The sequence below is a fragment of the Gossypium raimondii genome, chromosome 8 (genome assembly GCF_025698545.1).
Source record: "Gossypium raimondii isolate GPD5lz chromosome 8, ASM2569854v1, whole genome shotgun sequence".
NCBI classification, from domain to species: domain Eukaryota; kingdom Viridiplantae; phylum Streptophyta; class Magnoliopsida; order Malvales; family Malvaceae; genus Gossypium; species Gossypium raimondii.
Window position 1 is genome coordinate 43,187,489 of NC_068572.1, and position 26,857 is coordinate 43,214,345.

Genomic DNA, 26,857 nt, shown 5'->3' on the forward strand with positions numbered 1-26,857 from the left:
CACCCAACTTGATCTTTCATTAACATCCCATTCATTGTACCATGAGGACATCTCATACGAACCACAATGAGGTTCGGGTGGATATTCAGACATATTGTCATCTTCATCATAATTCCATTGGTTTTTCGAAGCTCTATTCACCTAATGTGATCCTCTGTTAATGTATCAATCATCACATCACCTAAAATCTTCATCAAATTCACCCATTAGTAAATTTAATCGGTCAACAAGGTAAATAAATGAAATAAAATAATAATAATAAATAAAAGTAATAAAATAAAAAAAGTTAACACGGTATCTGATAAAAATATTTTAACAACTATGTAACTTGCTAGTCTTTTGATTAATATTATTTTACAAGGTAATCAATTCAATAACAATTACCACCATCGTAAACCCCAGCAACAACACCAACAACTTGACCACTACCAAACGTGCTAACGTCTAGGATGGAAATACTACAACGAAAAGATATAAAATAGAAAACGGTGTTTGCAAGTATATGAGTCAAATTGTAATATAGTTTGTTTACAACAAAACACTTGGTAAATATTTTGAGAATTGTACCCAAGGGATTGCAGATTGGAGAAACTCACTATTAAATTAATTATAGAAAATAAGTACCAATCTAATTGAGTTATGAATTAAGACTGTAAATCCAAAATAATAATAAAATTAATGAACTAATTTAACCTAACCTAAAACTAGCCCTAAGTTAACTATTGGTTTCTTCTATCCCTTGTTTCGACTACGCGAGCCCTCTTAACCTATAATTAATTGTAACCCTAATTATTAATTAAGTCAACAATTACTCTTAATTAAGTAATTACCACCCTTATCTTGGAATATCCCTTATCTTTACTAAGGATTACCATCTAAGATGCCCTTTCGGTCTCACCTAGGCATACAAATATCCTCTCGGTCTCACCGCTTGGCACAAGTTCTACTCAACAGGATACCCTCTCAGTCACACCTGTCTAGATTTTCTACTAGGAGTGTCACTTCCTAGTATAATAAGTCCGTTGAATAAACACTTAATTTTAGGTTATTATTTACTCAATTAATTAATTAACAAAACAACCAAATCATGTGGGATAAATATTAAGCACGAAATATTTTCAAATATTCATACAAACATTCAATTAAAGATTTAATGAATGAAATATAAATAGAAGAATAAGGATAAGAGAATGCTCATGAATTGATTGATGAAATAGCGTGATTTCGAAACATCCTTTGCTCGCGATTGTCAACTTCGAAATAAGATTTCCCGATTAAGCGAACATAAAATAAACTAAATAAAACTATGTAAATAAATATGTTTGTCTAGGCCAACTCCACCTCTAATGAGGTTATAACGTGACTTACATAGGCTACATTAAAGGTATTAGGTGCCTAAAATACCCTTGAAGCAAGTAGGGTTTAACTAGGGAACAATAACCCTAATTAGTTGTCAAAACATGACCGTCGTTGTCCAAGTTTTCCTCGCTTTGTTGTGACGTCCAAGCACCCCTAGCCACAACATCACCTCTGTTTCGTCCCTGGTTGTTTTTATGTTCAATGTTGCGATAATGCATATTGATGTCGCGACACTGAAGTCGTCCCTTACGTTCCTTGGCCTAAAACAACGTCTGCACACTCAAGTAGCCCATTAGTCATACCCTAGGCCTGAATTGGCCTAATGAGTCATCGAAATGCCTAAAAATGCGTAAAAACATTTATTTTACCAAAATTAAACATTAAAGACTAAAATGTAAAACTAATCAAAATAACACTAAATTGTGTTGAAAACAAACTCATTAAGTGCTAGAAAGAACCTAATTTGACACCACGAATTGTGGCAGATCAGAAGTCATATGAAATTATCTTTTTTATGTTGTTTTAATTCTTTGATAAATTTATATTTTTTATATTTTTATCTATTTTTTTAAATTAAGACTAAAATGTCAAATTTTGTAATTGTTGAGGGCTAAATTTGTTAATTTTTAGTACTATGACCAAAATGATAGAATGGGTAAACATTGAAAGGCTAAATTCATTATTATACCAATAAAAAAAGCTAACATTATACTTTTGTTATTTGTTGAGTAACTAAAAAATCTAATTTCAAAAACTTTAATGATTAATAAAAAAATTTATAGTTAGATGACCAAAATAGAATCAATTCATAGTGTGTAACCATTAGTGTAGTATATCTTTTCCTTTTTCATATTTTGAAAATGTCACATATCGACTCTTGTAAGTCTAAAAAATTTCATGAATGGTATACCAATAATTTTCCTGAATCTCTTATTGTGGATGTCTAAAAAATTATCTATTGTTGGATGTCTAAAAAATTATCTATTGTATTTGCCTAAATAAACAAATCTTTTAGGTAAAATATGTCATAAGTCTCTGTGCTCTTCAGAGATTTTGAATTAAGTCCTCTACTTTTTAAGATTTCAAAATTGATTCAATTGTCAACACTCTTAAAATTATTTTCTTAAATTTAAGTCCATTATAACGACATTCTTTTAGTTACATTGCTACCAAATGAGTATATTTTATTTTAAAATATCACACCAACAAATTTTAACAAAAAAAAAGTATTAACAATTAAACCTGAATTTTGAAATGTGAAAACGTAAAGAGACTAAATTTTTTAAAATAAAAGTAAATAGACTAAATTTTATCATATAAGTTATTCCTGTCGACTTCCGAATCAACATAAAACCGCTAGCCAAATTGTCAGATAAACAAGCCAGGTAACTCCAAAAATGATAGTTATCAGTGTTGGACTCATGCAGATGATGCCAAAGCTTAACAACAGATCGGAACTTTGGGTGCTCCCAATCTGATTGAAACTCAAAGCACTGATACTCAGAATAGGTCAAAACGACGAGGGATTTTGAACCTTAGAAGCTTATAGAAGTCAAAATTTAGGTATCATTTTCCGCACTAGATGTACTTGGTCTTCGTAAGCCAACAATTTTCAAGTGACTAGCATTCAAAATTTACAGGAAGTTTTTTTAATTGTTAATGTCAAATTCTATGAGACAGTGAAAAACCATAGTTTATTTAATGAAAAAACCCAACTAATCCCCAGTGTTGTTAGGTCCACTGTCTAAATGTCCTAACAATGCCATTATCCTAATCCTGTCTTTAAGTGGCCGCATCCCCAACTTCCCACCACTAACATTTGAATTTCATCACCCTTCTTAGACTTCTCTCCTCCTTATATAGACTTTTTGGTTCACAGCATGTAGTCCTCAAAAATGGGTTCACAGACTCTGGCTAGGTTGGGAATTAGGACCCATCATCAACCCTGCGCTGCTTGTAGGATGCTACGCAGGCGATGCGACAGTAACTGCATCCTCGCCCCATATTTCCCAGGCGATGAGCCTGACAAGTTTGCCGGTGTGCATAAGGTTTTTGGTGCTAGCAACGTTATCAAACTGATTCAGGTTGGTAGTAATTAATGAGCTTTGCATGTAGAAAGAAACTAGAAACTATTATTGATTGTTTTATTGTTATGAGATTTTGATACCAGATGGTGGAGGAAACAAACAGGGAGGATGCTGTTAAAGCGCTGGTGTATGAAGCGAGAGCAAGGCTCCGAGACCCTGTTTATGGCAGCACGGGAACCATTTTTCAGCTGCAGAAGATGGTGCAAGACCTAAAACTGCAGCTTAAATCAACAAATGCTCGAGTATTGGAATTGCAGCAGCAAAAAGATCAGTTGCTGGGCATCTTTATGAATGTTGATCATCTTGATGTACTCTCTTCCGTTGATCATGGCCCCAGTTTCTCATTGGATTATGAAGATTCTATGGCCTCTAATCTCTTAATCGGAAAACCCCATTAAAATATGTTGGTATATCTAATCAGAACATGGAAAAACTGGGACCAAGTATATGAAATTTATAGGTGCTACTGACTAGACTATGAATACCATCAACTGGTACCATTGATTTCATAAGTTCTGTTTATGTTTCTTCAATGCTGATACTCTTCTATGTTTTTCTTGCCAAATTCAGAAACAAGATAAGTGTCTTTCAAGTTGATAAGAGCGCATCAAATGTTAAGAAAATACCACAGGAAATGAACCTTTTAATTCAGTAAAAAAAAAAGTGAATGTGACGAAAATTTCTTACCCCATTTCCCTAAGATGATTCTAAAGAAGTCTCCAAGTAAGCTTTCTGGCTAGGGTTGAACTGAAAAAAAATCAAAAAGTCAATTCCAACTATATTAAATTCAGTTGGGTTCGGGGTTTGGTTCCTACTTCAGTTTATTCAATTCTGTTTGATTTCAGTACATAAGCTAAAAAACTGCACTTATCCAAATCAAGTTAAATTCTGTTTTTTTTTCCTTTTTAAATTTAAACTCGATGAACCGAAATGATGAAATATTTGTTTCAATTAACTTTAATATATTGTTTGGTTTCGATTTAAATTTTTAAAAATTCATAATAATGCGTATTCACTATAAATTTATTTCAAAATTCGATTCAAAATAAACCATTATCACCACTACTGCTAATACGTAACCCTACTTTTTTTTTTCATTCAATTCTATTCTCTCAATTCTCTCTACTATTTTATTCTCAATTTTTCATTCAATTTCTCTCAAATTGTTATGTCTTTATTTTATATTTTGTAATTTCTTTAATTTTATTTAATTTTTATAATTTTAAAAATGTCAATGCCTCTTATTTGTTTAGATGGCAAATATATTTTCGACGTCCAATTACAAATAGTAAGAAAATATTATTAATTTTTTATTTTAATTAATATAATTATTAAGCTGTTAACATTATTAATTTTTTATATTTTTATGTTTATATAATCAGACCGAAGATTAATTATCGAGACATATATACACAATTTAAGTATGAGGGCAGCACGTGTTATTAAATAACACTAGCAAGAGGTGAGATTCTTGCACGGGCATTGACGGATACAAGGTGGGTAAGTGGGGGTAACTACCCTCTACCTTTTTAGAAATTTACATAGCACCCCTTTTAAAATAAACTTTCTTATATTAAACCCCTAAAAATTTTAAATTTTGCCCCTCCCCCCCAAAACTAAAAAAAAAAACACCAATCCCTTTTAAAGTTTTAAAAAATATATGTTATGAATATCTTATTAAGTGGATGTCCATCATGATTAAGATAAAGTTTTAATATACTTTAAATTCTAATAGTTATTAGAATTAGATCTCTACTTTTTTTATACTTCTTATGCCTATAAATAGAGACTCTGATGAAACATTGTAATCATCCCTTTTGATCAATAATGTACATCCTCTATTGCTTTCATATTTTCTTTACTCTTTATTCTCTCCATTTCTCTTTGTTTTATAACACGTTATTAGCATGATCTTGCTCAAAGTGATAGTTCCCTTTATCGACGATAAAATTTATCCTTCATGATTTTCAACATTTTTGACGGCAAGATGCAAAGTTTTTACAGGAAGTTTCTTTTATTTAATGTTTCATATCTGATTATTATTTTTCATTTTTCTTTCATTATACATTATCATTGTTTTGATTAACTTATTTTACTTTTTGTTCTTAAGAATGGTGAAAGATTTGATACCATTATCTATATAAAATCGAGAAGTAAGATTCACTCTTAAAATTTACTTTTGATATTTACTTGGGGATGATCTGCTTCTCTTCATTACAAAGGATGTTTATAATCACTACTTCTCATCCGTGGTAACGTAAGTCAATCTAATAAACTTCTTTTGAATTTTTATTTCATTTCTATTAAAAGATAAATTTATATAATTCACTATCCGTATCTCTATGAATTTATAAAATCCTTCACCCATTAAGTTATTGGAATTTTTATGTGGAGATAAATATTTTTTCATTTTTAATAGAATTGATTGGTTTAATTTTGATTTTGATCAAGATATATGATTATTATGGAATGTGAGTAAAAATACTTACTTGTCATAAATTTTGGGATATTCACTTTGTCTGTGATAATTTCATATCATTGTAAAATTTGACATGAAATTATTTCATAAGAGGTGGACGTTAGAAAATGTTTATGTTTAAACTTTTATAGCTGTAAAGTTATTTTAAGTTCACACTATAATATTTTGTATTTTGTTGTTGCATGATATATAAAATATACATTATCTAACCACAATGATTTATTAGTGACATGAATTTATTATTTTTACGCTTAATATATGTTTTGTTTATACCTATTCATTTTATTTTATATGAATAAATAAAATTTTATTTAAAATAAATTAAGTATTCATTAAAGTTATACAATAAAATGATTATATGCTCCTCAAGAGCTAATATTGCATCAAGCGTAAAAAGCTCTTTAAGAGCTTATATTTTAGCTCCTTGTCATGCAAAATTTTATAAAATATAATATTATTTTTCGATCAAGAAGATATATGTTGAATAAAAATTTCATGTGTTTTACATTAAAACCATATATATAAATAACATGAGATACTCATGTATTCAGATTATTTATATTCCCTGAAGGAATACATTACACTATATGATTGAAATATCTAATGTGCTCCTGTAGTAGCAATATTGTGAAAATGACTTTAATAGTATTTTCGAACGATCTCATACCTTTTAGTGGCGAAACAAAATAATAAGTTACTAATGAAAAAGCATGAAATTCTTCCCACTAGTTTTGCTTCATTCCCTGAAGTGAATGTAGCATTACATAACAATTATGAAAAATGAAAATATAGAGATCATAATTGTTGTTGTAATTGAGGATGTGATTGGAGACTAATCATGACAGCATGAATAGATAGAATTTGATTTGAAATCCACGCATATTTTGCGATGGTGATTATGAAATAAATAATCAATTGAGGTGTTTAGAAGTCTATCCTACTAGATTTATTACATTCCCTGAAATGAATGCAAACATAAAGAAAATAAAAGATATAATCATGGACCACTAAAAGTGGGAACATAGTAATAAATAAGAGAACAATGAGAGTTCTCAAGATAACTCTTCAAAGGGTAAAAATAACTTATGTTATCAATGTGATATGAAAGATTATTGGCTGCATATGTGGCATATGCCTACATATTTTGTTTCATAATATTCTTTGAGGAAGGATATAAGAATGTAGTAATAAATTCCATCATTATAGATAGAAAGTATTTATCTTATTTGGTACTAAAACAAACAAATATTATTTCAATATTTGATAGTACAAAATTAGTCGAAAGCTCTTGAAGAGCTAATATATTAATATCTTGTGATGGTTAATCCATTGGTTTTAAAATATATTTATAATGGATCTTATATTGAGATTGTGAATGAGGAAAATATTATATTTTATATGAATCACTATTGCTATAAATATCTATTTTGAAAGGATGAGAGAGGATTATGTTATTAATTTATATTTATTTTATAATATTTGTGATCTTTTGTCATCATCCCCATCAAGGGGTTGAAAGCAAAATATTTGACTATGAAAGATCTATTTATGAGTAATAAAATATGATAATTCTATCTAAAGCTCGTTATGGTTGGATGCACTGAAGTTGCAATTTTTTTAGATATTTGAAGATTTTGACATATTTTCTAAAGCGAATATTGCATATAATTGTTTGGAAATTATATTTATTTTGTTGACTTAGTGACATTATAATATTCACATTAATTTAGACATTTCCAGTAGTAAATGTCACAATAGCACTAATATGTGGATACAAAATAAAAGAATGATAATAAAATTATTAATTTGTTACAATTTAGTACAATTGAAACACATGTTAAAGTAAACCGTAAGTTTATGATACAAATGTATTTACTACTTGGCGTGACTAGTTAGACCATCTTGGATCATATATTATGCGAAAATTAATTAATAATTCATATGGAAATTCATTAAAGAACCAAAAGATTCTTTAATTTAAAATAATTCTCATATGTTGCTTGTTCTCAATGAAATGGATTATTAAAAACTCACTAGCTAAAGTTGAGATTTAATGTCTTGCATTTCTGAAATGAATATGGGCACATTCATCCACCATGTGGATGGTTTTGATATTATATGATTTTGGTAGATGCATCTACAAAATAATCACATATGTGTTATCAAGTTGCAACCTGTCATTTGCAACATTGCTTGTTTAAATAATTAATTTCAGATAATGCAATTAAGACAATTCATCTTGCTAGTACTGATGAGTTTAAATCTCAATCTTTTATTGATTGAGTTTGAAAAACTTTTATAAAAGTTTGCGTATAATGGTTTAGAGAAATAATTCATTAAACACCTCTGATTAATGTGTAAACCATTATTTATGAGACTTCCTATTTCAACATGAGATTATGTTGATTTAAATGTTGTACGCATCAAGCCAATAAGTTGTAAATACTCCCCATTACAATTGGTTTTTGATCAAGAGCTAAATATTTCTCATCTTTGTATGTGCGTATATGTTCCAATTGCTCCACCACAACGCACAAAGATGAGTGAATCCTCAAAGAAAGTTGGGAATATATATTAATTACAAGTTTCTTTATATTATTAGATGTTTTGAATGTATTCAAGATTCAATTATGACATGATTTCTGATTACAATTTTGATTCAATAGTTTTCCTGACATTAGGGGGAGACAAATAATAACTTGTAATGAGTTAGGAGGGAGTAATTTGAACCAGAAGTTCAATAAAGATAACTCATTACAAGTTAATTGTTAGCTGTATTTACAAACTTAATGAGAATAACCAAGTGTTATATATCATCTAATGTTTTAATTTGAATCAAAGTCCCAGTAGGACAATTAGTTAGAATAAATAATAGATTGATCGGTTCCAAAGATGAAAATTCTTCTAGATGGTCATATAGTGGAGGCAGGTGCTCTAGAAGAAACCCAATACATAACTAATAAGTAAAACTTCAAAAGAGATTCAAGTACCTAAAACTAAATTTTAGAATAATGAAAATAAGAGATCTCGATAAGTTATGTCAATTCGAGAAAATGTGGACCTGAATAATAAAAGTGACCGACAATAATTTTGCATGAAATATTATTATTAAAATAATGAAATAAAAGGAGGGACTTGAATAAATCTATTGAGAAATATAGATATGGAATAAATTGATCAAAATAGAAAGATGCAACTCAAGTACAATTAAATTCGTGGAGTTTTTGGACTTGCAATCCAAATATCTAAGTTATAAAGCCAGTGAGGGTGAAATTGAATTAGTTTGCAAAAGCGGAATAAAAATATGAAGTTTTTCGCTAAGTCCTGACATTTGTTATGAAAATATATAATATTATTTTGTGGTAGCTGCAACAACCTTTAGATATATTATTAAATTGACAATTCATAAAAGATTTAACTTGCGTCTAATAGTTATTGTTACAACCTTTTATGAATCATTATATAGTAAAGTTTATATTAAAATCCTTAAAAGATTTAGGATTAGGATTCTAGAAATATATTGAAATTCTCCGAAATTGTTCATTTATATGAATTGAAATAATTTGAACATATGTGGTAAATTTGACTTAGTGAATAGTAGTTGAAAGAGATTTATAAAATGATCTAAAATATCTATTTGTGTTTTTATAAAAGAATTATGATTAAAGTTTGTTATAATTATTGTTGAATCTCCTAAAGAGATCAAAATATATTTCCCTAAATTTCCCTCACTCGTGACATTTAAAAAATTGATAATATAAATGCTTAGCAAATACATTCAAATAGTCATTTGAAAAACTAGTATTCAAGATTGAATACGTAGAATATGAGAAAATATGTGATGTATTCATGAGGGGGAGTAAATACGCGTTGCACTCTTTTTCCCTTAATCGAGGTTTTGTCCCATTGGGTTTTCCTGGTAAAGTTTTTAATGAGACAGCGTATTATGTGTATTATAGATTGTGTACTCTTTTTCCTTCATTAGGTTTTTATCCCACAGGGTTTTTTCCTAATAAGGTTTTAACGAGGCACATTATCTACCAATGGACATCCAATAATATCTTATTAAGTGGATTTCCATCATGATCAAGATAAAGTTTTAATATATTTTAAATTCTAATAGTTATTAGAATTAGATCTTTACTTTTTTTTATACTTCTTATGCCTATAAATAGGGACTCGATGAAATATTGTAATCATCCCTTTTAATCAATGAAGTACATCCTCTATTACTTTCATATTTCCTTTGTTCTTTATTCTCTCCATCTCTTTTATTTTAAACAATATAAATATATATTTATCTGTTATAAACTAATTTCTTTTAGAAGTTACAAATTTTAAAGCTTTGAAAGGAAGCTACAATAAAATAAATAAATCATCAATTTTTTAAAAAATATAACAACTAAAGAAAAACTTTTACCCATAAAACTTGAAAAAGAAAAGAGGAGTAGTGGAAGAAAGCAATTAACAAATTATAAGAAAAGAAGAAGATAATATCACCAAAAAGAATAAGAACAGAAAAAAATTCAAGGTATTCTTTAAATATTTTGACTTGCTTTCTTTATTTCTTTTATATTTCTATACTTCTATATTATCCGTGAGTATCCGTAAGATCATACTAGTTTTTAGATTTTGATATGTTGGTATTACTTATTAAAATAGGAAGCACAATGCAATTATCAATGTTAAAAGGTTAAACTTTAATTTTATTCATATTTCAAATCATAAATATATATTTATACTTTAATTATTGAATAATTATACATAAAAGTTAACTGTAAAAAAATATGTAGTTGACAATGCTAATTTAAGTTTGCTCCCCTAAGTCATATTTTTGGATCCACCATTGTGCACGCACTCCTATGCTCGGGGGGACTAAATTGAAGCTCCCACTTATCAGCTCTTTGCTGGAAAGATTGAGATCCGAGACACACATTTCATCTTCCGTGCGGTGAGTGTACAATTACACCTAAGAAACACATTCTATCAGTTGTGTTTGTGACATTGTACCAAGAGATGTGTCGGGCAAAAAAAGCACAAAAAAATTAAAGTCGATGGTTGCATACTCCTTTAGTCATGGGCATGGTATCGGCTATCACTTTTATGTCTCTGAGTAAACACCCCTTATGAATTTCCACTCGTAATAAGGTAAAATTCATTTAATAATATAGTTATTATAATTTTTTCATTATTATATTTTTGAAACAACTTATTATTTGAATAGGTGGAACAATGACGCGAGTCATGTGGGTATACCGGATGAGCTTGAAGATATTCAACTATTTTTAGATCAACGATCAAAAGCTAAGGTTAGTTTCTAAAATTTTCAATTACATCATATTTGCGTAAGGGTTTGAAATGTAATATTAGGTATGTAATAAAATTCATAATTTTGTACTATAGTTTGAACGGATGTCATACTCTGACCCGAGAATTCAAGAACGCATCTCGATCGAATTTTCGGCGAATCGCAATATTTGGCACGTCAAAGTGTTATTGATACTTTTTGCAACGATTGAGATGCACGAATCTGATCAAGTGATACGCTAGTTTTGATTTATGTAGAGTATTTTCTATTACCCCAGAAGCTTGATGGACTTCACAAAATCAACTTACGGGGGAGAACCGATGAAGATTGACCTAAATTTCATGCCAAAGATATCTACATCTGGGAACATAGGTATGATTTCATATCTATGTGCGAACCAATTGTTCGACCGGATATGGCGACCTCTTCGGATTACATGACATGGTTTAGATTTCACGGTAAACCATATCTATTGTTGGATAAGGAAATGAATAGACAATGTCATCATAGAAGGACAAGACACTCCCACCTGAGGCTGCGATCGGGAGTACATGCGACGAGTTCTTCATCATCAGCTCCAACCCTAAATACTATACCGACTCGAGGTTTCAACTTGTTTCCACTGTCGCTGTGATTAAAGAACTCAATAATAACTACAACTCATGTCGTCCCGAGTCACATTTCAGCTTATTTCCACCATCACTGTCACTCCCCTTGAAAGTCTTCTTGCCCCCACCTCTGACACAGGTTTTGGACAATGAGGTTAAGCATACTACTTTGATGGAGAAAAGAATAAGTTGATTATACTAATAACCCCTTTTTTTATGATTATTATCTTAAACTTACATTTGGCGTTTATAAAGCATCCTCTTTTGGTGGCATGAAACTTGAACCCATGACAGTATAATCACCATCAACTGGGGGCCCGAGTTATACTTGAACCTGTGATTGCATAACCACTGCCAACTGAGAGCCCTAGTTATACTTGAAACCGTGACCGTATAACCACCATAAACTGAAAGCCCGAGTTACAATGTGACATCTTCTAAGGTGATAGTGCAGTCCTCACACAGGAAATGTGTGGGTCTTAGAGCGCTACCGTATCACCATGAACTCAAATATATCTTAAAACTATCACAATTTCTCCCTAAAACACAAACACAAATAAATCTTCCTCCCCAAATTTCTAGCACCCAACACACACTAAAAAAAAATAATTTTTGGAGGGACGAAAATGCCTCTTACAGAATGCGTTTTTTGTTTCCTTCCAAAATTGTCCTATTTTCTTAAATTTGGAAAAAAAAGTCCTAATTCCCTCATTATCTTTTAAATTTTGCATTTTTACCTAATTACCCCATTAGTGAAGCTTTGTGGTACATCCATCTAAGTTAGGTTTAAACTTAATGAAGCTAATAAATGTAGAATAAATAACCTTTGCATAAATTAATATGGATTCATTAACAGTTTTAATTGTTTTTCTTTTGGTGAAAAAAATTATTTATATCGACAAGTTTTTTTTATGGAATCTACCAATATTCTGTTATTTTTAGAAGCAGAGATAATTTTTTTTGCGCTTGTATTACCCAGAAAAGGCAGTAAACTGATTCAATTACAATTGAATTCTCCGTCTACATTATCCCATACATCATATTTATGTAACCCCCCTCAAACACCATTTCGTACATAATATGTTGTATACATTACTACTACTATTAACATTTCTTTCTAATAATCTCAACTGAATTACATCTTTGATGCTCCCTATTATGGTTTCTTCATTGCTTTTCCTTCCTTGAAACAATCGTCTATTCCTTTCCCTCCATATCATATAGATAAAGGAGTTCCAAACAAGCTTCAGAATCAAACTAAGCAAATATTTTCCTTTTAAGCATACCACTGCCTATTTTAGTTCATTCTCCCATGTCATACTAGATCTTTGACATAACCTCAAAATTCCTCCCCATAGTAGGCACATTCAAATAAAATGTGATTTCGAGTTTCAAACTCCATGTTATAAAGAGTGTGGGTTCCATCCTCATGCATCCCAAATACCAACCTTTCCTATTTAACTTTTTTCTTTTTGCACGTTAGCTCACCCCAAATTCTGTAAATAGAGATATTAGTACCTCTTAAGGATTCCAATAAGTTTCTAACTACTCCCTTGATCTTCAAAAACTTTCTCCAAATTCAACTACCATTCCTTGAGTTTGACATTTGCCAAAATGATTGACTTTTAATGACATATGTGTGTAGCCAAGCAATCCCTAGAGACCCCTCATCTATTAGAATGTCTCTAATGTGTGTAAAATTGTTCATTATATATATCAAATGCTTACAAAATATTTATAGACTATAGTCTGCCCTTTAAAACAAAAAACTAAAAATATTAAAATCTAATAATAGCCATAAACCAATGACTCTTGACCTTTCATTCTTCTAAAAAAACTGCTAATTTAAACCCATTAAAAAACATAACTCTTGACCTTTCATTTAACGTTTATTCAAAAAAACTCCCCCGTAAAATTAAATGCTTCTGCCATCCGTCATGCCGATTATTTTCTTGTAGTTGTCGAAAAGTACCATCGGTAGCGGTTTTGTGAAGATATCCGCGACTTGGTCCTGACTTGCCACGTGCACTAATTTCACACTTCCTTCCTTTACATGATCTCAAATGAAATGAAAATGAATGTCAATGTGTTTTCTTCTCTCATGATCCATTGGGTTCTTTGCCAACTCAATCGTTGATTTATTGTTAACTCGTATCTCAGTTGCACCGAGTTATTGCTCCAACTCACCCAACAAATTTCTGAGCCATATAGCATGACACACACACCAAGATGCTGCCACATATTCAGCTTCACATGTTGAGAGTGTCACGATTGGTTGCTTCTTTGAAAGCTAAGTAAACGCCGTGTTACCCATAAAGAACACATATACCGATGTACTTTTTCGATCGTCTAAGTCTCCGCACCAATCACTGTCGGAGTACCCAATCAACATGTAATCTTCCATATTTGAATAGAATAACCCGAGTGACACCGTTCCTTGGATGTACCGTAGGATTCGCTTCAACGCCTTCCAATGTGAATAAACTAGCTCCTTCATGAACCGACTTACAATGCCAACACTTAGCGAAATGTCAGGCATTGTGCAAGTGAGATAGCGAAGGCTTCCCACTAAACTCCGGTATTTGCTTGCATCAATTCATTCTCCTTCATCAAATTTCGAGAGTTTTACACCTGGTTCCATTGGTGTTGATACCAGGTTGCAATATGCCATCTTGTACTTCTTCAAAATTTCCTTTGCATATGCCTCTTGTGGCACAAAAATACCTGTCTCTTCTTGTCTTACCTCCAAACCAAGGAAAAACTTCATTAAACCCAAATCTGTTATCTCGAATTCCTGTGCCATTGTGCTCTTAAAATCTAGTATCGTCTCACCATTGTTCCCCATAAAAATGAGGTCATCGACATAAAGAGCAACAAATAACATATTACCTCCATTCTTCTTCACGTAAAGGACATGTTCATAAGGACATTTTTTGAACCCGTTTTCCTTGAAGTATGTATCGATACGAGTATTCCATGCCTGTGGTGCTTGCTTCAACCCATAAAGCATTTTCTTCAATTTCAGCACCTTCTTCTCTTCACCATTTTTCATGTACTCGGGTGGTAGTTCGATGTAGACTTCTTCTTCGAGCACACCATTCAAGAATGCTGAATTGACATCCATTTGAAATATCAGTCATTTAAATTGGGCCTCTTGTGCAAAGAGCAATCGGATTATCTCTATTCTTGCAACGGGAGCAAATACTTCGTCATAATCGATTCCCTCCTTTTGCTTGTATCCCTTTGCAACAAGTTGTGCCTTGTACCATTCTAACTCACCTTGAGCATTCATCTTTCTTTTGAACACCCACTTCACACTAATGGGATGACTTCCTTTTGGCAATTCCGTTAACTCCCATGTGTTGTTGCGGTCAATTGCTTTAATCTCCTCGTCCATGGCAGTTTGCCACTTCTTGTCTCACATCGCCTCTTCAAAACTTATATCATCAGAATCTTCCAAAAGACATACAATATGTACCTCATTTTTTGAATCATACAAATCTTGCAAACTTCTCATTTTGGGTTGTTGCGGTTCATCTTCATCATTGGTAGTTTCAGGATTTGTCGGTATGATTGTTGGTGTAGCGGTTGATGAACCTCTATTTTTGAGGATAACCTCCGTTGAGTTATTCCAATCCCACTCGCTTGCTTCATTGAATCGTGCATCATGACTTACCACAACCTTCTTGCTTATCGGGTCAAGTAGCTTATATCCTTTTGTTTTCTTATCATACCCAATAAAAATAAACCTTTTTCTTTTGTCTTCGAGCTTCGTTCTTTGCTGATCTGGCACGTGTGCATAGGCCTCCCTACCAAATACTTTGAAATGAGAAACTATTTGTTTTTGTTCACTCCATGCCTCACTACCAACTTCGCATGTGGACATTGATTTTACACGTAGATGGCACATTGCACAGCTTCTACCCAAAATTCCTTCAGCATCTTTTTGCTCTTGAGCATTAACCGAACCATGTCAAGAACAGTCCGGTTTTTTCTCTCGGCCACACCGTTTTGTTGGGGAGAGTACGGTGTGGTTAGGAATCGTCTTATGCCTTGCTCTTCACAATACTCCATGAAAGCCGTCGAAGTATACTCGCCACTTCTATTGGATCGTACAGATTTGATGTGTCTACGAGTTGTTTTCTCCACCATCACTTTGAACTTTTTGATCACCTCGAACTCCTTGGATTTTTTTTCAGAAAATAAACCCAAGTTTTTCGTGAGAAATCATCGATAAAAGAAATGAAATACCTTTTACTGCTAAAAGATTCGGGGGTGATTGATCCACATATGTCGGTATGAATCAATTCGAGAAGTTGCTTAGCTCGATATTCTGCCTTCTTTTGAAACGAATTTCTCGCATGCTTGCCGAGCACACATTCTTTACAAATTTTCCCTCATACTCCATGTCTGGTAGCCCGTGCACCATGTTCTTCTTCGCTAACTCGTTTAGACCACCATAATGTAGGTGGCCAAAATGGAGATGCCACAGCGACGCCTTGTCTTCAACGTTGACTCGCAAACATTTTTCTTGAACGCTTCTCAAATTCAACTTGTACATGCGATTTTTCCCCATTTCAACTCGAGCGACCAAACGTCCTTGCTTATCTTTCAAGTGTAACACCCAGTCTTTCATAAGTATCGAATAACCTTTTTCCATGAGTTGCCCTATACTCAAAATGTTGCTCTTGAGGTCTGGTACGTAATACACATCTTGGATTGACCCAACTAACCCATCCTTTTGTAAATAACAAATGGTACCTTGGCCTTTTACCTCAACCTTCAACGCATCTCCGAATGACACATGTCCCATTTTAATCTTTCGCATCTCTTTGAATAGGTGCTTGTGCCCACACATATGGTTGCTTGCACCCGTGTCAAGGTACCACACCATGTTGTTGTTGGTGTTGTCTTAATTGTGTGTCATCAAGAGAAAACCTTCCTTTTCCTTCTCATTTTCTGTGGTTAGGTTGGTTGTCTCTTCCACCTTTTTCGAGATGTGACATTCTTTCACGAAATGCCCCGCCTTACCACAATTGTAACATTTATCAGAGTTACAATCTTTCGCATAGTGACCATATTTACCACACTTGTAGGACTCGATGTTGGAATAATTTGACCATCCGCCTCTTCTACGACCATGTCTTCTTCCACGCCAATTTTTTTTGGTTTGATTGTTCCTTCTCCTCATAGTGACCTTCTTGATCGCGGCCTTTTCCACCACGACCACTTCCTCGATCTCCACGACTACGGCCCCTACCTCGAAAGCTTTGAGAATAGATAACCTTTTCGTTTTTGATTGATGCCTTGGTTTGAAGTGTTTGCTCAAGTGTCTCCTCTTTTTTCTTCTTCTTATGTTGTTCATGTGCCTCGAGAGAACTGACGAGTTCATCGACTGTGAGTGTTGCTAGATCCTTTGACTCTTCTATGGCACATACGACTTTCTCAAAACTGTCAGTTAACGACCTCAAAATCTTCTCCACAACTCGTGCATCAGTTAACGCTTCTCCGTTTCGGTTGAGTTAGTTCACCACGATTTGAACACGCGTGATGTAGTTGGAAACACCTTCCGATTCCTTCATCTTCATGCCTTCCAACTTGCCACGAAGAGTTTGAAGGTGGACTTGTTTAACTCGGTCGGCTCCTTTGTACACCTTCACTAAAATGTCCCACAGTTCTTTTGAAGTTGTCGCATTTGCAATCTTCTCAAAGCCCGACTCGTCAACAGCTTAAAATAACATGTACAATACCGCCTTATCTTTCGATCGTATTTTTTTCAATGCCTTGTTTTGAGCCGTCGTATATCTCGCAGTAGTTGTCTATTCTACGAAACCTTCTTGGACCACCTCCCAACCATCTTGAGACTCGATAAGAGCTTTCATTTGGATGCTCCAATTCTCGTAGTTCACCTTTGTTAGTCGAGGCAGCGGCATATTACTGGTCACACTCTCCATAGCTCTGATACCAAATTGTAAAATTGTTCATTATATATATCAAATGCTTACAAACTATTTATAGAATATAGTCTACCCTTTAAAACAAAAAAAAACTAAAAATATTAAAATCTAATAATAGCTATAAACCAATGACTCTTGACATTTCATTCTCCTAAAAAAACTGCTAATTTAAACCCATTAAAAAAAATAACTCTTTGACCTTTCATTTAACGTTTATTCAACAATGTGTCTAATTAGGCACGCCTAATTCCATGTTAGTGTATCCTTTATTCTTAGTCCACCTATTGACTTCAAACAACTAATATTCTTCCAACTGATACGGGCTCCCTTCGCTGGTACATCTTTCCCATGCCAAAAGAACATGGAACAAAGTTGATTAATAATCCTATTAATGACTGCTTTAGGCAATACCAACTACCTGCTCCAAAAATTTTGCACGTTGAAAACCACATATTTAATTAACTTAGCCCTCCCTACATTGGAGAGATGCCTAGCAGCCCAACTCTGTAAACTGATAGTGATTTTCTCAATCAATGGTGCACAATCCCTTACTGATAGCTTTCTGGTAATCAAAGGTACTCCAAGGTACCTAATTGGCAACTTACCAAGCTGCATTCCAGTCATTTTCTTAATCATATCTGGTTCCTCCTTTGAAATCCCCACAAAAAAGATCTCACTTTTAGCTAGAATGATCTTCAAACCTGAAAAATTATAAAATTCCTCCACTATAATTCAAATCCCTAAAATTGAATCCAAATTTCCTTTTGAAAAAATAAAGAGTTCATCTACAAAACACAAACGAGTATGGTAATTTCTATGACATTTAGGATGACACTTGAATAATCCCTGAGATGCTGCTATATTGAGTAGTCTTGATGAAAACATTAATAGAGAATACAAAGAGGTAGGGGAAGAGAAGCAAGCATCATTTTATTTAAGTGAAAAATTTTATAAACTTACACTGATTAGATTGAGCCAAATTTGATGTTAAATTTCGGAACCAAAATTCAACCTGCCTTTAATTTTTAACTTGGAAGCTTTAATTTTTATAAAAAATTTAGCATGTAATCTTACTTATGATATTTCTTTTATTTTAAATATACTTCGATCCTTATAAAGTTAATAAATAAATATAATAATTTAGACATAATTAAAACTTATTATAATTCATTTAATCATCCTTTATTATCTATATTATTATCATTTATACTATACATTAAACTATGAATTGAGCTATGTCACTAATAACAGGGCATTAATTGGATAATGATTAAAACATCATTAGTTTATAAAGTAAAATATATTGTTTTGAGGATACTTTTATCTTTTAAATCTTTTATATAAAGAGATATAATATATATATATATATATATATATACTAAAATCTGAATTTAATATATTAGGTTTTAAATATTTTTAATTTATCATTTCAACTAAAATTCCATTTATTTCCTATATCATTCTTTTTATAGATATATTGATTATATAATTATGCTTTTCATTGATATGAAGTTTAAATCATATCTCTTAGGTGTCAAATGGAGTTTTAACTCAATTGTAAAAATTTTTAAAAAATTATTTATAAAGTAAAAAATATTATTTTGAAAATGTTTTTATCGTTATATATTTTTATATAAAATTTGAAAATATATATTATATAGATTTAAATTCAAAACATAATACTTAAATCTTTAAAATAGTTTCTTTTATAAATTTTTGCATAATTAATTTCAACCATCGTGAGATATATAATCTATTGTTTTTTCTATATGGTTTATTCCTTCAAATTTAACCCATACAAAGTCAACCATGGTGAGTATTTAACTCTGACCTCCTCTCTTAATCATTGTCCAAGTTTAGAAAGGAAGAGAAAAACGGCTATTTTATTAAAATGACCTTAAAAAATTTAAATATTTATAAGAACAATCCAAATTCAAAAACATTAATAAAAATAACTTAGAACAAACAGTGCACGAGGATACCGGCACCCATGTCAGAAAGGATTAAAAATATATATTTTTGGTATCGGTAATGCATTCGTATTTTGTACAATACATTTTTGTACCTGATTTAAAAAAATTATTTTTTAGTACCGTGTAGCAGGTGGCCGACACCAATTTTTAAAATTTTTTAATTTTTTTGGTGCCGGTATTGAGGTGGCCAACACCCAGTTTCAGTAAAAAAATATTTTTTTTGATCCTGTGAAGGAAAATCATATGTAAAGAAATAGTGAAAGAAAACCATTTGCGAAGATGAGTTTGAATATTTTTTTCTTTTTTCTTTTATTATCATGGAATACCCATATATATTGTTGTCTGCTAATGGGTTCACGAGATCAAAAAAAATATATATTTTTTATTAAAAATGGGTGTCGGCCACCTCAATACCGACATAAAAAAAGTTAAAATATTTTGCACCCAAAATTTTTTTAAACCAGGTATAAATGTATTATACAAAAGAAGAGTGAAAAAAATACACATAATGCCGGTCATTAAGTTGTCCGCACCACCCTACACTGTTCCTTCATAGTTATTTTCGTTAATATTTTTGAATCTGAATTATTCTTGTAAATATTTAATATTTTTTTTATCATTTTCATAAAATAGCCGAGAAAAACAAGGGAACAATGTAAAACGACAAATCGCTCTCCCTTTCCCTTCCAATTCTCACCTTAATTTTATGTTTCATGATTTGCTTCAAAGAGGGAAATTTAACGAAAACCCTTTTTTAGTTCTGCTTGCTTAGTCCTAAACCGGTCCTTTTGTTTTCTGGTGGGGAGAATTTTTTATTTTTTCTTCTTTTTGGGGCACCGCTCTGAGGCTTTTCTACACTCTTTTGCTCAAGCCAATTTTGACTTTCCATGTTAACTGGTGTATATCCTTGTTTATCTTCAATTACTTTATTTTTCTGGCTTCGATTTAAGTTTAATTTCCTTCTGGTTTTCTTTATTATTTTTACAACCTAGTGAGATCTGAAAGGGGGGAATGGTTGCTTTCTACTGCTCATGCAGATAAAGCCTCATGGTGTTTCTAGTTTAGTAAGAAACGCATTAAGAAAAAGATTTTACTTATTTTTAATGATTTTGGGGTGTGATTTGATTTGGGTTTTTGAAAAAAAAAAATTGCTTCTTTACGTATGCATACTTTTTTCAAGTTCTTAGGGGGTGGTTTAGGGGATGAAACTTGAACTGGGAATGGGAGGTGGGGCTTTTAAGGATGAGGACAAGGCAATGGTTGCCTCTGTTTTAGGAACAAAAGCATTGGACGACAAGGGATCAAGCTCAGTTTCAAAGGAGAACCTTCTAACGACCATATGTAGCGATGAGAATCTTCAAAACAAGCTCTCAGGTCTTGTGGACCGACCCAACGCTTCCAATTTTAGCTGGAATTATGCCGTTTTTTGGTGAATTTCGCGGGCCAAGTCCAGTGATTAGGTCCTGGGTTGGGGTGATGGGTGTTGTCGAGAGCCTAAACAAGGAGAAGAATCAGAAGCTACAAAGATTCTTACTTTATAGCTGGAAGACGAAACCTAGCAAAATATGAAGAAAAATGTTTTGCAGAAACTGCATACCTTGTTTGGTGGATCAGATGAGGATAATTATGCTCTTGGTTTGGATAGCGTTAATGATACTGAGATGTTCTTTTTAGCTTCCACGTATTATTTGTTGCCATCAGGAGAAGGCGGTCCAGGGAAGTGTTTTGCCTCTGGGAAACATGTTTGGATTTTGGATGCATTGAAATCGGGTTCGAATTATTGTGTTTGGTCCTTTCTGATAAAGGTTGCCAGATTTTAGACCGTTGTTTTGTTCTCAACTGATGTTGCTGTTGTCGAATTGGGGTCAGTGACATCAGTACTTGAAAGCTTAGAGTTGTTGCAATCAATAAGAAGTTCGTTTTCAACTAAGTCGGAATTGCTTCGGGCGAAGCAAGTGAGAGTAGCAATACCAATGGTGAATGAGAAGATCGATGAAAATACGCTTGTTTCAAATTCGACGATTCTGGAGAGATTGCTAGGAGATCCTAAGATTTTTGGACAGGATCTGAACAACGCCACTTGGCATGGTCATTCCAATTATCGGGAGAAACTTGCTGTTAGACCGACATGGGGAGCGCATGTTAATGGTGGTAGGCTTTCGTTTTTGAGTAATCAAAATGGTCTGCATTGGCCACATGTTCATAGTGTCAAACAAGGGAGTACGATAGAGTTTTATAGTTCTCAAAACACAACAAATGATTTTCAAGAGTTTGCGAATGAGGCTCGGAAAAAGTTTCGGCTTAACCAGTACTAGTTACAAAAGCCATCCAAATGCAGATAGATATTTTCGAGGCTACTTCAAGGCCTTCTGTAATTACTTGGCCATTAGGTGTTGAATTCAAACACTTGAATATCGAAGCTCCATGCAAGGAAGAGAAGGTGAGTGTAGCTAATGAAAGGAGGCCCCGAAAAAGGGGTGGAAACCCTGCTAATGGAAGAGAAGAAGCCCTTAATCATGTTTGAGCAGAAAGGAAACGAAGTGAGAAGCTGAACCAACGATTCTATGCTTTGCGAGCCGTCATCCCCAACATATCGATAATGGACAGCTTCATTGTTAAGGGGTGCAATTGCTTACATCAATGAGTTGCAAGCAGAACTTAAGATCGTGAAGGCAGAGAAGGAGAAGCTGGGTAATCCTTCAAGAGTTTCACCAGCTATAGATCCTAATCTAAACGCAGAGAATCATACTTAAGCTCCCCTTATCGATGGGTAATATTTCATATTACAATTCATCATATTCAATTTATCAGTTAATTTATCATTTTCTTTATGATTTAGTCAATGTCTCATCTTTTGTACCAAATTGCAAACAATTTAAATTACTATTAAACATAGACAATTTTGTAACTTAAATATATATATATATATATATATATAGCAATTTGTGTATAATCATACCATATGAACTTACCTAGTCAAAACATCAACAAACAACTCTTTAAGGACTAATCAACAAAATTTTTCATTTCCGATTGTCTTCGATTTAGTTCAATTTCCAATATATTCAATAATTCAATTCAATTTATTAATTGCAGCCTTCTTATTTCATCATATTATAAGCATATATCAACTTAATTTCATTATTCAAATGCCCTTAAAGTTTTTCATTTTGTTCAATTTAGTCTCTAAAATCAAAATTAGCAAAACTTTCAAATTTGAGCTTTGGTTTCAAATCGATCTTAATTTCATCCTTCCACAGCCCTCTAACATCTATAATTATAGAAATTTCATGCCAATTTTAAAATATTTACACTTTAGTCACTATATTCAAAATTAAAAATCTTCACTTTACAAATTAGCCTTTTTGTTTTCATTTCTAAGCTTAAAATCTAACCATTTAACACAAATTTCATTAAGAACTCATCAATGGTAGCTTTTAAAAACTTTAACAATTTTGCAAACTGGTACACGGGTTAGCTAAATCAAGCTCATGGACCTTAAAAACATAAAATTATAAGAAAATGACTAAATTGAACATACCAATTTGTAGCCGTAATTTTGAAATCCTAGGATGTTCTCTTTCTTTCTTTGCCTGTCACATCCCAAAATTGGGTCTAGAAATCTCAAGGGTAGTTTTGGAATTATGGCATGAAAATTAGGTTCAAGAATTCAAAATATGCAACCTGAAAATATCTTCGTTCTATGTCTTTTGAAAATTAATCCAATTTATGGAAATAGTGTGAAAAAGGCTTTAAATTTTAAAAAGTAGATTATTTTGTAAAAACGTTTAATTTAATAGTAGCTTAAAAACAATTACACCAAGTTTTAAAAATCAGCCCATTTTCCCCCCTTTCACCCTTCTATTGACGAGAAAAAAAGGAATAGAAATACTCCCTTCCCCTTCCTGTCGTCAATTGAAATCTCCAAAATCCAATTCACTGATTTTGATTCTTAAAACTCTAATCCCTTTGATTTTTACCATCTTCCAAACACCAAATCTTTTCTTAAGTCAAAGAGAAATATCAAGTACACCATTGAAGCCATTGTTATTCATATTTAGGGTTTTCTTGGATTTCATCAACCTTTCATTTTCCTCCTCAATCAAGGTTTTTTATTTCTAATAGCCTTTAATGAATTCTAGCCATTTAAATCAAGTTTTAATTCGTCAAGCCAAGGATTTTGTATGGTAGTTGAAATTGGGGTTATTAATGGCGAAATTTGGAATTCTAAATGAAATTATTGTTTCTAAGTGTTTTTCAACTTGCTTTGATGCGATTAGAAGGTTTTTAAAATTGTTTTAAACTTTTGTTACAAGATTTGAAGGTTATGTTTAATTTCCATTAAAAATAGCCATGGGTGCCGAAATTTTTGGAACCATAAGCTTGAGGAGTTTAGGGTGTTTTGAAGGTTGAAAATTGTTCTTAGATGAGTAATTGGATGTTTAGAATTGATTTTAAGTGATAAGAATAAGTTTGGATTAAGATATTTGAGTTTTGACTAATCTAGTCAAAAATTTTAGTTCAAAGAGGAGCTAGTATTACACCTGCATTTTTGTTTGATCTGAGGTGTGTTATTGGTTGTTAATTGCTTGAATGTCTTGTATGGTTAATATGTGAAGTTTTAGAATCGTTGGAACCCTCTACGAGCAAGGCAAAAGGTAAGAAAAAGCTAGTTTGAGCTTGCAATTATCGAGTGGAAATGTGATCGATGAGTGTTTTGGAATCGTTGCTTGTAGACATGATTCATAGTGTTAAATGAGTGCTTAGGAGTAGCCTAAAACCTATCTTAAGTTCTGAGTGTAAGCTTTCTTACTCCTTTTGTGTATTTTGCAAAATTGTGGTCATGTGATTATGCTAATGTGTAACATGAAACTACTGTTTAATGCATGTATATGTGAATTATTGTGGTAATAGCTCATTGAGCTATATGTTAGCACTTGTAAGTGCAACATTAAAGAGCATGGTAAGCATGCTATGTGGTAGTGACATTGTTGTGAGTGTATGATGTAAAAGAGTAGTGAAATTGTGCAAAAAAGGTAAGTAAATATGTGTATAATTGTGGATACTTTAGCTGCCAGACCTCTTAAGATTGTTAGATATAGTTGGCATGCCATTGGATTTATGAGTACTCACCCTCTATGCTGTGATTTGGGGCATTGAGGCTCATGACAGTTTGGAGAGATAAGGTAATGACTTGTCGTCACGGCGTTACTCCTATTTTGCCAAAAATCACTTTGGTACACATTTCATGCTTCCTATCAAAAACATTTATACACATATTATGTTTCTTTCAATTCAATAAGACATCATTTTATACCAATCTGTACCAAATAAAGCATATAAACTGTTGAAACCAAACATTTAAATGGCATGAAACTCATGATCAAAATCTAAACATATCCAAGCCATGTACCAACCTTAACACACAAGTTACCACATTTTCATGTTTAACACATATGGCTTATGTAGACTATGTAATCAATAATTCAAATGACAGTAACATGACCAAATTAGACATAAAGTAGGCCATATATCAAGTTTAACATACAAACTTAACCTTAGCAACAATTACATTATTGGTATTCATAATTAAGGATGACCATTTACTTAATAAAAGACCCTATATACATGCCATAATATTAGGTACCAAAATAAAAATACTTCTACCATATTGATGATAGTGTGATATCCAAGAATGATTCAATTTTGAGTTCCATAATATAGAGATCTACATGTAAGGAAAACAAAAATAGGTAAGCATTTAATGCTTAGTAAACTCAAATGGAAATTACAACACTTACCTTGCTTATAGGTGAGCATGTTACTACTGAAAGATTAGGCATACATTTGGCTATAAGATGACACATAATGTCACAAATAAGTTTGCATAATAAACATAGGTATCAATATGTGTTAGGCATTATAACATGTCCAAAGCATCACCAATTCATACCAATTCATATAAGATCATCACCATGTCATATGCAATCATCAATACACAAGTTCATATCATTTCAATTTAAATCACATATCATAATTGCTTACCAAATTTGGTTCGTTTTATTTTCTGATTTCAATATTCAATTTCAATGTTTTGCCTAATGGAATCATTATAAAATAGACTCGGGCACGCGGGTGAACTACCCACACCAAGGCACAGTAGTGAAAAGCCCATAGACACCAAATATATATGTATTCAAATAAATTCCTCCACCACACAAAGGTCTCCGTAGAAATAGTGAATACTTGATGATCTGCAACAAATGTTGAATCTCGAATTAGCATATCATAATCTCCACATCGTTAACTATCTCATACACAAGTGTGCATATGACCCTATCGACATGCCAACTGTATCTTATCCTTTTACTAAGTTCATATGGGCATCAATAATTCATATTTGCATATACATAATCTGTAAATGTCATACATTAATTTTTGAATTCCATCGATTGAATCTAAACATGAATCACACATACATTTAATGATACATTTTAAGATCTTTTGTCATTTTTTTAGTTATAGTTAAGAGGCATAACATCAAACACTTATCTTAAATCATCTTAAATTTCAATTACATTTTCTAGCCAAGTATGCAAATTTCCACCTAAATCTTAACTTAAGTTCAAGCATAGGTAAAAAATGAAATTGAAACACAAGCATAACTATCAAACAAGGAAGGGTAGTAAGATATACAAGAACTTACCTTTCAAAACACAAACGAGTAGATTTCTCAAAGCCTATTGACCTGCCGCTAATTGTAGTTGTATTTTAGATGCATTTCGGCATTTAAAGAGTTTTTTCTAGCCATTTTAGTATTAATTATTAAATTTTTTATACTTAGTAGTTAGTTAGTAAATATTAATAAAATAAGTGTTTTTAACACATTTTTGAGTGTTAGTGACCTATTAGGCCTACATGGGCCTTAGATAGATGTAATCTATTAATTTAAGTATACAAGATGTTGAATTTCATGCCTAATAGACATAGGATCAAGGGACAAGTGTTGCACATGCTTCTTGAGCCGTTAAAGCATGAAACAGACCTAGAATCCTAAGAAATTGGTGTCGTGTCACACCATGCAAT

The 26,857-nt window shown here is 32.2% G+C and overlaps 1 protein-coding gene and 1 pseudogene across 1 annotated transcript; both read left to right on the forward strand.

Annotated features, from left to right (window-relative positions):
* Positions 1-3,229: 3,229 nt before the first annotated feature.
* On the forward strand, positions 3,230-3,979 carry LOC105793649 (LOB domain-containing protein 1). The gene is made up of 2 exons (XM_012622512.2): positions 3,230-3,443; positions 3,530-3,979. The coding sequence occupies exons 1-2, from the start codon at positions 3,255-3,257 to the stop codon at positions 3,842-3,844; spliced, it is 504 nt and encodes a 167-aa protein (XP_012477966.1). The 5' UTR covers positions 3,230-3,254; the 3' UTR covers positions 3,845-3,979.
* A 16,357-nt stretch (positions 3,980-20,336) lies between these two features.
* LOC105791531 (transcription factor MTB1-like) lies at positions 20,337-22,679 on the forward strand (annotated as a pseudogene).
* The last annotated feature ends 4,178 nt before the right edge of the window (positions 22,680-26,857 follow it).

Bases quoted from the DNA above. Each gene is read 5' to 3' on its own strand.
- LOC105793649 (XM_012622512.2), top strand. From the start codon at position 3,255: ATGGGTTCACAGACTCTGGCTAGGTTGGGAATTAGGACCCATCATCAA. The intron at 3,444-3,529 runs GTTGGTAGTAAT...TTTTGATACCAG, and splicing joins ACGTTATCAAACTGATTCAG to ATGGTGGAGGAAACAAACAG.